At 43.1% G+C, this 14720-nt stretch overlaps 1 protein-coding gene across 1 annotated transcript in view; it reads left to right on the plus strand.

Moving 5' to 3' along the window:
• nags (N-acetylglutamate synthase) overlaps nucleotides 1-14720 on the plus strand; it is a 48239-nt gene that overhangs the window by 18785 nt on the left and 14734 nt on the right. The window contains exons 2-4 of the mRNA XM_060901755.1: nucleotides 3895-4181; nucleotides 9408-9621; nucleotides 10966-11146. Of these exons, the coding sequence (XP_060757738.1) occupies nucleotides 3895-4181; nucleotides 9408-9621; nucleotides 10966-11146 (682 nt within the window). The remainder of the gene's footprint in view (nucleotides 1-3894; nucleotides 4182-9407; nucleotides 9622-10965; nucleotides 11147-14720) is intronic.

A 14720-nucleotide genomic window follows, 5' to 3' on the forward strand; every position in this document is an offset into this window, starting at 1 on the left:
ACCGTTTTGGAGTGGGGCTGAAGCGAGCCAAACCGTGCCGACTGAGGTTGGGGGCGTGAGCAGACACTCCCCTGTGCACTGATTGGTGAGGAGGAGTGTCCTCACATGCCCACACACGCCCCGCGAGCGCGCTGGGATCTGTAAACACCGCAAACCCGGAAGAATAATAATTACGAATTACGAGAATTTCTGAAGCCTTATGCGCCTCGCCTCATCTATACGCTCTTGCCAGTATCTGTCCGCGTTGTCGGTGACAACAAGCCACAGCACCAAGACCAGCAACACTAACGACTCCATGTCCTCCATGTTTATTGTTTACTATCCGGGTCGTGAGACTACCGCTTAAAAGCTCACTGAATCAGTGACATACAGAGCATCGTGGACGAGTTCGCGGAGCGCAAGGCTCGTCGTATGCCCTTCAAATAATGCGCGCAGTAGGCTATTGATGTTTTATTATGAGCCATGTACAGTATGTCGCCTAATGTTTTTTTTGTTTCTGAGTTACATGTTCGTTTGAAGGACTTAATGTACAAAATAACATAGTTGCACCCCGTAGTGTTGAAATTGGTAAACACAGTGCATTCAGTGAGGTTTGCACCGCCCTCCTTTTATTTCTGACTCTTCTGTCACCGTTGCAACCTCTGAGCGCTCATTCGTATGCCCTTCAAATAATGTGCGCAGTATAGGCTATTGATGTTTTATTATGAGCCATGTACAGTATCCTAATGTTTTTTGTTTCTGAGTTACATGTTCGTTTGAAGGACTTGATGTACTAAATAACATAGTTGCACCCGGTAGTGTTGAAATTGGTAAACACTGCAGTTGCGGACATTTTGTAGCCTAAAATGATGTTATGATAAGCTTTAATAAAGGGCCCGGTCATTTGCCCCGCCCCCGGCCCGGCTCTGACTTGTTCCGCCACTGTCACTGATGTCACTGTTTGCGCTGCTTAACGACATCACGTGACGTCCACCCACTTTCGCTAACTCCACCCAATGTGTCCACCCACTTCCAGCCAGCACGGTTCAGCGCGGTTGTAGTCGAAATGCAACTCCAACAGCCCCGCTCAGCTCGACTCAGCTCGACTCGGCACGGCACGGCTCAGCCGCGTTTGTAGTGGAAAAGCGGCATTAGTGCAATATTCTGTACTCAGCAAACAGCCAAGGAAAACAATTCAATCATACAAATGAGCTGACAGTGCAACGAAATAGAGAAAAATCAAGCTCCAACAGCTAACCCCAGGCTAGACTGTACACAGTCTGGATTGGTCTAGACCAGGGCTTTTCAAAGTGTGGGGCGCGCCCCCCCTGGGGGGCGCAACGTGAGGAGTCTTTGCCAGAGACAAAATGGATTGATTTTTAGTACCTAAAGCTACAGTGAGTGAGAGTTTGGGCCAAGCAAAAAAAACCAGAGCCTCCAGGATTTTGCGATTTGCAACTTCAGCGCAAATTCAACCAATCCCCGTGAATTCAGGGCGGTGTTGCAATTATATCCAATCACCGCAACTTTCCCGCAAATTTGACCAATCGTTGGCGTCGTCTTGAGGTGACGTCGACAAACTACCTTCCGCCTTAGTGCCGTGTTTACGTTCAAGAGAAGCAGCATGTGCGCAGTGTTGCCAGATTGGTTTTAAGTGCATTTTGGCGGGTTTTGAACATACTTTGGACTGGAAAACGTCAGCAGTATCTGGCAGCATTGCATGATGTGCGAGTCAGTGTTTATATAAGCTTAAATTCTGTTACTGAAAGTGTGTTATGTTTACAGTGAAGGACTGTGTGCACTTTATTTTTTTACATAATCTCATCTCATCTCATTATCTCTAGCCGCTTTATCCTTCTACAGGGTCGCAGGCAAGCTGGAGCCTATCCCAGCTGACTACGGGTGAAAGGCGGGGTACACCCTGGACAAGTCACCAGGTCATCACAGGGCTGACACATAGACACAGACAACCATTCACACTCACATTCACGCCTACGGTCAATTTAGAGTCACCAGTTAACCTAACCTGCATGTCTTTGGACTGTGGGGGAAACCGGAGCACCCGGAGGAAACCCACACGGACATGGGGAGAACATGCAAACTCTACACAGAAAGGCCCTCGCCGGCCCCGGGGCTCGAACCCAGGACCTTCTTGCTGTGAGGCGACAGCGCTAACCACTACACCACCGTGCCACCTTTTTTACATAATACAAGAAATTAATGGATGCCAACATTTTTGCCAAAATGGTATTTTATTTTCCATTGTTTAGGCAGCTTCAGCATCATACTGTGAGATTCTGTTCAAATTGTTTTTTTTTTTCTTCTATGAAGCCTGAGCCATTTATTTTATTAGTTTATAATTATTGTTTAATTTAGTCTTCAGGAGAGACTGCCTGCACACAGTACTAGTATTAATAGTTTTTTTTCTTACATGAAAGCTGAGGCATTTATATTATATTTTAAGGTAACTTCATGTTGTGCTGTGAGGTTCTGTGCACTTTAACTTTTGAACCAACAGGTGCATTTGGATAAGTAAAGCCTATTTTTCTGCATTTTTGTAGTCCTGGTAATCTTTTATATTGGTAAAGTTGTTTATAGGACCATTTCTCAGTGTCTTTGTTTTTTAATCAATAGTTTTTCAGTAATAACTTAATATTTAACATATCACTCAATTTTAATCACAAAAAGAGAAAATCGCAACAATTTCTTGCAACTTTCACTTCCTCCCGCAATGTAATCGCAACAAAAACCTAAAAAACACCGCAACTTTCATCGCAATTTTTTGGAAAACCCCCCGCAACATCAGACATTTTAGCCCGCAACAATCACAAAAAAGGCCCGCGGAATCCTGGGGGACTGGAAAAAGAAGGAAGTATGACCACGATTATTTAAAGTTTGGATTTTCATGGACTGGATCTGAAGATGCTCCACTGCCACAGTGTGTTGTCTGCCAAGAGGTGCTAGCTAACGATGCTATGAGATGTTTAAAATGTGTAAAACAAGATGTTTTAAAAAGCACAGATGTTTAAAATGTGAAAAAGAAAAATGTGTACAACAACCATTTTTTAAAAATACGAATGGAACATTAAGTATAGCAACAACAAAAATTGTAGGGGGGGGGGCGCTGTTGTTTATTTGCTCTCCGAGGGGGGGCTGACTCTCCCACACTTTTTGAAAACCCCTGGTCTAGACTGAAACGCAGTTACACAGTGGACAGGGAAGCAGGGGAGAGGTGCAGGCTGAAGAGATGAGTATTCAGTGTGTGTTTGAAGGTGGTCAGGGAGTTGCCAGTTCTGACCTCAATGGGAAGGTCATTCCACCAGGACAGACAGCAGTCTTGGGCAGGAGCGGAGAAGAGGAGGGGCCAGGTGACCAGTAGTAGCGGAGCATAGTGGTCTGGCTGGTGTGTAGGAGCGGCTCAGACTCTGGGGGTACGCTGGCCCTAACCCCTTGATAGCCTGGTTAGGTAGCACCAATGTCTTGATATGAGCTGCGCCAGGCAGCCAGTGAAGGGCAGCGAGCAGAGGGGTAACATGGGAGGAATGAGGGAGGTTGTAGACCAGGCGGGCTGCAGCGTTCTGGTTCTGGATGAGCTGCAGGGGTTTGAGGGCAAATGCTGGAAAGCCAGCCAGGAGAGAATTTCAGTAGTAAAAGCGGGAGAGGATCAGGAGCTGAGTAGAGTGAGGAAGGGGCGGATCCTTCGGATGTTGTCGAGGAGAAAGCTACATGTCTGGGTCACTGCAGCGCTGTTTGTTTGTTTGTTGAGGAGGAGTCTGTTGTCGATCGCCTCTCCTAGGTTCTTCACACTATTTACACAGGTGGAGATACAGATAAACACTTGGCTTGAAGAGACGTGCTTCAAAGGTTGAAAAAGGAGGCACAGCAGCACTTTAACATTTCATCTCTTGTGTCCAGGTCGACCCATCAGTGTTTAAGAGCTATGAGATGGTGCAGAGCCTGGCGTTTGGCTTGTCTTTCCTGCAGCGCATGGATATGAAGACCGTGGTGGTAATGGGGCTTCCTCCTGAGCTGATGAAAGAAAACTGTGTACCAGATGGACCGGTTTCCTCTGACTTCAGGACTGTACTGATTAAATATTGCCAAGCTCTTGCTGAGATCTTGTATCAAAGCTCAGCCAGCGTCATTCCTTTCTTTAGTGCAGAGTCAATGCTGCGACTTCAGGAGTCTCAGCACTGCAGCAGGTTTGTCTCACACACACACACACACACACACACACACCACTCTGAGATGCCTTTTAAACGGTCCTAACAGACAAGCAAGCATTCATGCACATAAAAGATGAGATGGACACGAGTGTTTTACTGGGAAATGCACCACTTGTATTTTTCATATGAGCTACATCCAGGGCATGGAGAACCAAAACCGTGACGCACATCTCTTTTTATTTTTTTCGTGGTCCGGTTTCCATCAAACCGTGCGCTCTGATTGGCTCGTGAGTGGTCCGGAATCCTACGATCCAGACCCTGGTTACGGACCTTTGGCAACTCGCTCATTCACAACAACAACAAACATCATTTTTTGTCAACATTTTTGTGATCTACAGTGGCATGTAAAAGTTTGGGCACCCTTACTGAAAATGTCTGTTACTGTGAATAGTTAAGTGAGCAGAAGATGAATCGTTCACCAAAAGGCATAAAGCTAAAGACGACACATTTCTTTTCAGCGTTTTCTGCAAGATTTGTGTATTTTTGTTTTGTACAATTGGAAAGTGATAAAAGAAAAGGAACACCATGCGAAAGTTTGGGCACCCCAATACATTTGAGTTCTCAGGTAACTTTTACCAAGGTTCCAGACCTTAATTAGCTTACTAAGCTGTGGCTTGTTCAAATTCTTCGTTAGGAAAGGTCAGATGATGCAGATTTCAAAGCTGTATGAATTCTCTGACTCCTCAAACTTGTCCCTAAAATCAACAGCCATGGACTCCTCTAAGCAACTCCCTGGCATTCTGAATAATAAAATAATTGATGCTCAGAAAGCAGGAGAAGGCTACAAGAACGTAGCAAAGTGTTTTCAGGTAGCTGTTTCCTCAGACTGTAATGTTATTAAGAAATGGCAGTTAACAGAAACAGTGGCGATCAAGGTGAGGTCTGGAAGATGAAGAAAACTTTCTGAAAGAGCTGCTCGTTGGATTGCTTGAAAGGCAAATAAAAACCTTGTTTGAGTGCAAAAGACCTTCAGAAAGATTTAGCAGACCCTGGAGTGGTGGTGCACTGTTCTACTATGCAGCGACACCTGAACAAATATGACCTTCATGGGAGAGTCATCAGAAGAAAACCTTTCCTGCGTCCTAGCCACAAAATTCAGCGTCTGAAGTTTGCAAACGAACATCTAAATAAGCCTGGTGCATTTTGGAAACAAGTCCTGTGGACTGATGAAATCAAAATAGAACTTTTTGGCCACAATGCGCAAAGGTATGTTTGGAGATAAAAGGGTGCCAAATTCCAGGAAAAGAACACCTCTCCAACTCTGAAGCATGGGTGTGGATCGATCATGCTTTGGGGTTGTGTTGCAGCCAGTGGCACAGGGCACATTTCACTGGTCGAGGGAAGCAAGGACTCGAATAAATACCAGCAAATTCTGGAAGCAAACATCACAACATCTGTAAAAAAAAAAAAAAAAAAGTTGAAGTTAAAAAGAGGATGGGTCCTACAATAAGACGATGATCCAAAACACACCTCAAAATCTACAATGGAATACCTCAAGAGGCACAAGCTGAAGGTTTTGCCCTGGCCCTCACAGTCCCCTGACCGAAACATCATTGAAAATCTGTGGATCGCTCTCAAAAGAGCAGTGCATGCAAGACAGCCCAAGAAACTTGTAGAACTGGAAGACTTTTGCAAGGACGAATGTGTGAAAATCCCTCAGGTAACAACTGAAAGATTATTAGCGGCTACAAAAAGTGTTTACAAGCTGTGATACTTGCCAAACGGGGTGTTACTAGGTACTAACCATGCAGGGTGCCCAAACGTTTTTGCTTCGGGCCCTTTTCCTTTTTTGTCATTTTGAAAATGTAAAAGATGAAAATAAATTGTTTTTGCTTAAAATATAAAGGGAATGAATCATCTTTAACTTTATGCCTTTTGGAGGTCATTTCATCTTCAACTTGCTTAACTGTTCACAGTCACAGCAATTTTGACCAGGGGTGCCCAAACTTTTGCATACCACTGTGGATCAAGTTTTCTTTTCGGAAAATTCTGAGCTCATGTAGCTTGTCAAACAGGTTTTTGATCAGCTTGTAGCAGGTTTGTTCTAAATATGGTTTCCCTTTCGGGCGCTCTCATTTTCTGTTAGAATTTGGTAAAGAAAAATAAATATATTATTTGCAAGCTTAAGTTCGGTCTGTATCGTGAAATACCGTGACCTCGGCCTTGAAAATACTGACCTCAGCCCAGAGGCCTCGGTCAGGATTTTCAAGACATTGGTCACGATATTTCACGATATGGACCTCCCAGCTGGTCAGTAATATATATGTCACTTGTGAGGAAATCACTGAATTGTTTTGATAAATTTGGGTACTTTTTGTTTGTATCTACATAATAAAAAGAAAATCACATGTTGGCTTGAAGATATGAAGTTTATCTTCTCGTCTTGAAAAACTCGTATGAAAAACACATCACAGATCTGAGTGACGCATTTCCTGATATTTCACTCTGATGACGTCACTCCCAGTGTTTTCCCGCTGACTAGATGCACGTTGTCAAAATGGTTAACTGGTTCAAAATTAAAATTATTTTGCTTTAACTTGTGTATTATTATTATTATTATTATTTATTTATTTATTTATTTTTTTTGTTAATGTGTCCATATAATATAAAGAACGTTACATGGTGATGCAAAGATATGAAGTTTATCTTCTCGTGTTGAAATAGTTTCACTCGTTTGCTTTGCTCACTCATGAATATATTCGCTACTCGAAGATAAACTTCATATTTTCGCACAACCATGTAATATTTTATTGGTGTGTAAAAAATAAATAAATCAGGGATGAGAATTTTCCGCAGATCTGTGGAATTCCGAGTTTTTCCTGCTGAAAATGTCATTTTTGTGAAACGTGTAAATCCGTTGAAAAAATTTCGGGGGGTAGGGGTCGGCGTGAGGCGAGGCTTGTGGTGGCACAAGCAGGCAGGACCGACCGACTGCCCGCCAGCATCTTTCGGCAGCGCTCATCGCAAAATTAGTTGCAGCTGTGATAACGGAAATCGTCATTGCTTTCTTCAATATTTATGCTAACGACAACTCGCGACGATTTCCGGCAACGTTTTGGCGCTAGTTTCATCTCACTTCTACAATTCACGGAGAAACAAGCTATACGTACACGGTTTTGATCACTTCTTAAGTTCTAGTTATTTTGTTTAGTTTTCAAAGTTACTTCGCCAATATGGCGAAAGTTTTGGACCGCAAAAATGAGGATTGTGCCAGGGAAATCGATAAATCGAACGGGATAAAGAACAGTTTCCGATGGGCATGGCTCGATAGTAGTGTTACCGTGCAGATAGGGACACAAACTGTGACAACGTGCCTGACGGAACATATCCGAAAAGTGGACGTGCCAGGAAAGGTTCTGTGTATTCTGTGCTCAGATATCATCAATTATGGAAACAGGGGAGCTCGAAACATCCAGGAGCACATCAAAACAAAAAAGCACAAAGGTACGCTTTACTTAAATTGTCAAAGATAGAGTCAGGAGGAGTCTAATATATCGTTACGGTTACCTCCATTATCGCTCACGAGATGTATATAAAAAAAAAAATATATATATATATATATAACCCCGATTCCAAAAAAGTTGGGACAGGGTACAAATTGTAAATAAAAACAGAATGCAATAATTTACAAATCTCAAAAACTGATATTGTATTCATAATAGAACATAGACAACATATCAAATGTCGAAAGTGAGGCATTTTGAAATTTCATGCCAAATATTGGCTCATTTGAAATTTCATGACAGCAACACATCTCAAAAAAGTTGGGACAGGGGCAATAAGAGGCTGGAAAAGTTAAAGGTACAAAAAAGGAACAGCTGGAGGACCAAATTGGAACTCATTAGGTCAATTGGCAATAGGTCATTAACATGACTGGGTATAAAAAGAGCATCTTGGAGTGGCAGCAGCTCTCAGAAGTAAAGATGGGAAGAGGATCACCAATCCCCCTAATTCTGCGCCGACAAATAGTGGAGCAATATCAGAAAGGAGTTCGACAGTGTAAAATTGCAAAGAGTTTGAACATCATCTACAGTGCATAATATCATCAAAAGATTCAGAGAATCTGGAAGAATCTCTGTGCGTAAGGGTCAAGGCCGGAAAACCATACTGGGTGCCCGTGATCTTCGGGCCCTTAGACGGCACTGCATCACATACAGGCATGCTTCTATATTGGAAATCACAAAATGGGCTCAGGAATATTTCCAGAGAACATTATCTGTGAACACAATTCACCGTGCCATCCGCCGTTGCCAGCTAAAACTCTATAGTTCAAAGAAGCCGCCGTATCTAAACACGATCCAGAAGCGCAGACGTCTTCTCTGGGCCAAGGCTCATTTAAAATGGACTGTGGCAAAGTGGAAAACTGTTCTGTGGTCAGACGAATCAAAATTTGAAGTTCTTTATGGAAATCAGGGACGCCGTGTCATTCGGACTAAAGAGGAGAAGGATGACCCGAGTTGTTATCAGCGCTCAGTTCAGAAGCCTGCATCTCTGATGGTATGGGGTTGCATTAGTGTGTGTGGCATGGGCAGCTTACACATCTGGAAAGACACCATCAGTGCTGAAAGGTATATCCAGGTTCTAGAGCAACATATGTTCCCATCCAGACGACGTCTCTTTCAGGGAAGACCTTGCATTTTCCAACATGACAATGTCAAACCACATACTGCATCAATTACAGCATCATGGCTGCGTAGAAGAAGGGTCCGGGTACTGAACTGGCCAGCCTGCAGTCCAGATCTTTCACCCATAGAAAACATTTGGCGCATCATAAAACGGAAGATACGACAAAAAAGACCTAAGACAGTTGAGCAACTAGAATCCTACATTAGACAAGAATGGGTTAACATTCCTATCCCTAAACTTGAGCAACTTGTCTCCTCAGTCCCCAGACGTTTACAGACTGTTGTAAAGAGAAAAGGGGATGTCTCACAGTGGTAAACATGGCCTTGTCCCAACTTTTTTGAGATGTGTTGTTGTCATGAAATTTAAAATCACCTAATTTTTCTCTTTAAATGATACATTTTCTCAGTTTAAACATTTGATATGTCATCTATGTTCTATTCTGAATAAAATATGGAATTTTGAAACTTCCACATCATTGCATTCCATTTTTATTTACAATTTGTACTTTGTCCCAACTTTTTTGGAATCGGGGTTGTAGAACTAGTTCTCAGTTGTTGCTCTCTGTCCGTGTGCTAGTGGTCCTGCTTCCATCATGGTAGATACAACTCTGCTTCAGTGGAGTCTGGACTGCGGTGCCATTCCCCTGGTGTGCCCTGTGGGCTGTGATGCAACCGGCTGCTCCATTCTCCTCAATTCCGTCGACGTCACTGTAGCCATCTCTCGAGCACTCCAGCCCCTCAAAGTCATGTTCCTGAACAGCTGGGGGGGCCTCCGGAACCAGAACCAAAAGGTAAGTGCGAGTCTGTTAGTGTGATCATGCTGTCACTTGTTATTGAATCACCATGAATTTTGTCTTATATTAAGGTCAAGTGGATGCTTTACAACATAGGACAAATCATTAGCCCAGGTGTCCAGGACGAGCTTGTCTGAGCTATTAGTCTAGTGAGATGGTATATAGAGTTTTACTGGGTGCGTTAATTACCTTGCACAGATGGTAGACGATTTTTATTTTCTTTAGAATCAGGAACGCGGGATTGGGAAGAGCTGTGGGGAAACGTTAAGTACATAGTCACCTCATGGTTGACTATAGAGAGAGAAATAATGATGCTAACCAGACTCAAATAATATCTTTTACATGCGATCCAAAGAGGAACTGCTGAAACGACTTGCTTATGTTTTATCAGAGGTCCAGGAGGACTTGAGTGTTGGGCAAAGTGGAGTTACCCCTTAATCACCATTGTTCCCAGGTCTGCTCTGACCCGGAGTGGTAGCACCTGCCTGGGTTCCAGCTATGGGTTAAATAGTACATCGCCAATAAGGCGCTGGCAGCAGGGCACTTTTTGGTGCAATGTGGCAGATGAAACCAACAGGGTCAATGGCACACCAACAGATGGCATGCGCAAGAGCTACTCAAATGACCAACGGATGGCGTCACTGCAAGGCAACTTGCATACTTGACGGGTATGGGGCACTTTTGTGCACCGCTTGGTATCGGGTCTGGAGGTCCAGAGAGACGATATGATGGGGGCACGACATAGTTTGTCTTGCCTTACTGTGCAAGATGCTTTGTTAGGAGAGGAGAATAATATGCGAGAGCTCACAAGGTCAAACGTTACGTGGCGGCCCGGCTCGGCCATTTGTGCTGCCGCTGCGGGCGACTCTGTCGTTCTGGTGCGGGCCTCGCGGCCCATCTGCGTTTCTGTACATCCTAATGAAGCAGTCATCATCGCTAGTGATGGACAGCCGCCGGAGATGAGGTTTTATCAAGGTTGTAAGTACAGTCTCCTTCATGAAGATATGCTCCCCCCCGATCATGTATTAATTTACTTAGTAATCAGTTGTTTCCAGAAAACCCAAACACAGGACTTGCTTGCCTTTTTTTTTTTTTTTTTTTTTTTTAAACCGATATGTCCAGCCCTGCAAAGGCAGCGTTATCTACCATAGTCTCGCACACAAAACCATACAGTCGCATTTTATGTACAAGTTAAGCATAAAAATTGCAGGGCCATGTTTTCTCTGATCTGCCATTTAACACTTGTCTGCTTGTTCACTGTGAGCAATTTCTTTTCGGAAAATGGAAATTTGATCGATTTACGAAGTTGATTTGTTGTGTACGTATGTGTGTGTGTTTCAGGTGCTGGGTACTGTGTCTCTGCCATGTGACCTGCCGCTGTTGTCCTCAGCGGAGTGGCTGTGCGTGTTGGAGCGCAGGCAGGTCGGTGCCATAGCTCACCTCCTCAACCATCTCTCTCCAGAGAGCTCAGCAGTCATCACTTCAGCAAACACACTGCTCACCGAACTCTTTAGTCATAAAGGTGAGACACGCACGCACACAGTTTACATTCATGTTTTCTTAGTCAGGTGAATCAGTAATCTGTTGAGAGATTTAAAGTGCCATTCCACCATTGGTTGTATTCTTTGGCATAAAATACAATATATTTTGACAACATATATATATATATATATATATATATATATATATATATATATATATATAATAAACGGTATCACTAGATAGAGAAATCTTTTAGCTTCAAAATGATACATCTCACACAATTTTTTGACAACGACAAGTATATTAATTTTGCGACCAAAGTCACCTACCCTTTTAATTTCCGCGCGTGATGTCATCGGCAGGTTCCCCTTCTTGTGTACCGTGTGACGTGGCACATATTATCAGCAATGGCGGATAGAACGCGATAAAAATAATACCAATAAATCTAGCTAATACCAATAAATCTAGCTAACTGAAAGATTAACTCAATTTTTTGCAATTTTTTTGGCCCCCATATACGAGGAGAAATGACTCTCTCACTTTGGGGGTTTCCTGGTCTAAAAATAGACCGACACGTGGTACACAAGAAGGGGAACCTGCCGATGACATCACGTTTCACTACCACACGGAAATTAAAAGGGTAGGTGACTTTGGTCGCAAAATTAATATACTTGTCGTTGTCAAAAAATTGTTTGATATATCATTTTGAAGCTAAAAGATTTCTCTATCTAGTCATGTTGTCATAAAATATATTGTATTTTATGCCAAAGAATACATCCAATGGTGGAATGGCACTTTAAGGGAGTAGTGCCATTTTTGGGGAGGTTATTGGTTGCAAGCTAAAACAACATAGTTAATCATTTTATAACCATAATTCAGACAGGCTTGTAGTACTCGAGTCCAGAGCTTGGACTCGAATCCGGCTCGCGGATTTTAAGGACTCATGATTTGACTCGGACTTGAGCACTGATGACTCGGACTTGTGCATTAACTGCATTAGGACTCGTAAATTGGAGACGAGGATTCTGATTTTTTTTTTTTTTTGTAACATGCCAGAATAATTTGGCATAAGATATTTATATCTGCATTAATTTTTGTACTAATTTCATGCAAGAGTGTCATACCTGCACACCTTGGCGCGTGCGTCAGATAGACTCGGGTGCAAAGTGGACTCTGGCGTGCCGTAAACGACTCCTCACCTGCACAGGATTAAGGCGCAATCAGCGCGCCTATATAAAACCTACGAAAACACACTTGCTTTGTGAAGTATTGAGTCGTGTTGATGACACATTAGCGAGCCTTATTTCCTTGTTTGGCTTCCTGATCCCTGATTTCCTGGTTCTTGTCTTTAGGGGTGTTCACACGGCACATATTTGCATCGATGCTGCACCGATGTATTTTGTTGCGATATATCTTACACCGGTGTAAATTTTGTGGAGCGTTCACACATCACAAACCTGCTTACTAGAGAGAAGCGTGTTAGCACCGGTGCAGCCCCACTTGCGTTCACACGGCAGTTTTTGCGACCGTGCTATACGATAGTAATAATGCGGAAATGAAATATGCGCATGCGTGAAAATGTACTTCCTTTTCCCGGTTGTCATGGCATCACCAAGCGCCGGGAAAACAACGTGGATGAAGACACCAGTGTTGCCAGATATTGCTGACGTTTTCCAGCCCAAAATATGTTCAAATCCGCCAAAATGCACTTAAAACCACCCAATCTGGCAACACTGGAAGACGCGCAGTTCTGTTGTTGTTGATATTCGCCATTTTGGAAGCGCAAAATACCAGGATGCAAATTATGCAATGCCCGTATGTAATCAACTCTCCTCACGCGTAGCGAGTCTACCCCTGTAGCGTTCAGACGGCCCATTTTATATCGGTGCTGCCCCGCAAACTAGCATTTACTCCGGAGTAAATTTCTTAAACCACCTCCCGGGCAGGGTTAGATTTGCACCGGTTTAAGCAGCTTTCAGGGGCTACACCGGTATAACTTTGTACCGTGTGAACGCTCTACCGGGGCAGCCCCGGTGCTACACCGGAGTAAAAGTTGCCGTGTGAACACCCCTTTTGATCCTGCCGAGTCTGTTTGTGCCTCGCTCAACCGGTTTCACTGTTTTACAATTTTGCCTGCCGTTCTGGATTGTTTACCGTCTTTACTTGTGTTAAAAAACAAACCTTCCCTTACAGAAAAACCACATGAACTTCATATGTGATTTCTCACATGTGAAATATGTGGAAAATGTTATTTGCACATGGGAAACGTGGTTTTGGCCCAATTTTATGTGAATCATATGTGGGAATGTTTTACACGTGTTACAAAATCTGATACCAATTATTCCACATGTGAAATACATGGGAAATTCATGTGTTTTTTTTTCTGTAAGGGTTCTGCACTTGCATCCGTCTCCCAGCCATCTCTGACAGAATACTTCGCAGTCCCTGACAAAGAGAATGCACATTCACCTGTTCATACGTCGTGTTCAGGAACAAACTAATGGTAATGGCGCTAAAACACTCGCCGTCAAATGGTGCGGTTGGAGTCTTGTTCTCGGACTCGACTTGAAAATTTTTTTTTTTTTTTTAATGACTTGGATTTGACTTGGTCTTGAACACTGGGGACTCGAGACTGGACTCGGACTTGAGGTTTAGTGACTTGGCTACAGCGCTGAATTCAGACCACTTATTTTAATGCATTCCACTCACTCAGGTTTTCAGCTTGCTAATAAACTGAAGTTTATTTCTCCATTTTGCAATAAGAGCTGAACGTTTTTCCAAAGCTTTCAATTCCGTTATGGCCCACAAAACTGATTAACTGAGAATACAGGTTCAAAATTTATTTGATAGGCTGCATTAAATCTTTTTACTGATCCCAGAGTTCGAATCCTGATAATGCCTCAGGAGCTCGAGAGCAAATATTATCCAAAAATTTGAACTCCGAGAGGGAGGGGTGGTATACCCTATCTCCCCTGTCAATCACAGTGATTACTTAACTAGCCAATCATGGGCACCTATGAGCTCGTGTATACAGAAGCGGGCGGATATTGCGGTGTTATTTCGCCCCGGTGTTGCACGAGCAGCAGTTCAAAAAGATGGGGTTCACGTGCCTCGGACGAAGTACATTATGGCCTTCGCCCTCCCCGGTTGGTAGCAGTCATGTGATGGGGAGAGCTGTCTAGTGGGTGGGCATTGGCTGTGAATAAATTAGGGAGAAAATGGCAGGAGCCCTTTGGTTTTGTAGAGAGCTCCATTATGTATTGTGCAGCGAGCTGTTTAGTTCTATAACTTTGCAATTTAACATCACATGGCATTGCAACAATCCATTTTAAAATAATGAAGAGTTTTGCAATTATTCAGATGCAAGCTCCAACACAAAATAGTGCTTTATGTTTTCAGAACCAGATATAAATTTGTCAGTGGTTTAAATGTATTTAAGGTATAAATACTTAAATGACTATGGTATTTGTCATACTTGGAAACGAGGAGTAATGTCTCCGTGTAATTCCATATAATGGAAAAGCATGCTGAGTGAACTGTAACGGATATTGTGTAACTCTAACTGGCTATTTTTAGAGGAAAGGGAAAGGTCAGCAACTCTCATAGCTGTCGCT

This window comes from Neoarius graeffei, chromosome 20, assembly GCF_027579695.1.
Source record: "Neoarius graeffei isolate fNeoGra1 chromosome 20, fNeoGra1.pri, whole genome shotgun sequence".
Lineage (NCBI taxonomy): Eukaryota > Metazoa > Chordata > Actinopteri > Siluriformes > Ariidae > Neoarius > Neoarius graeffei.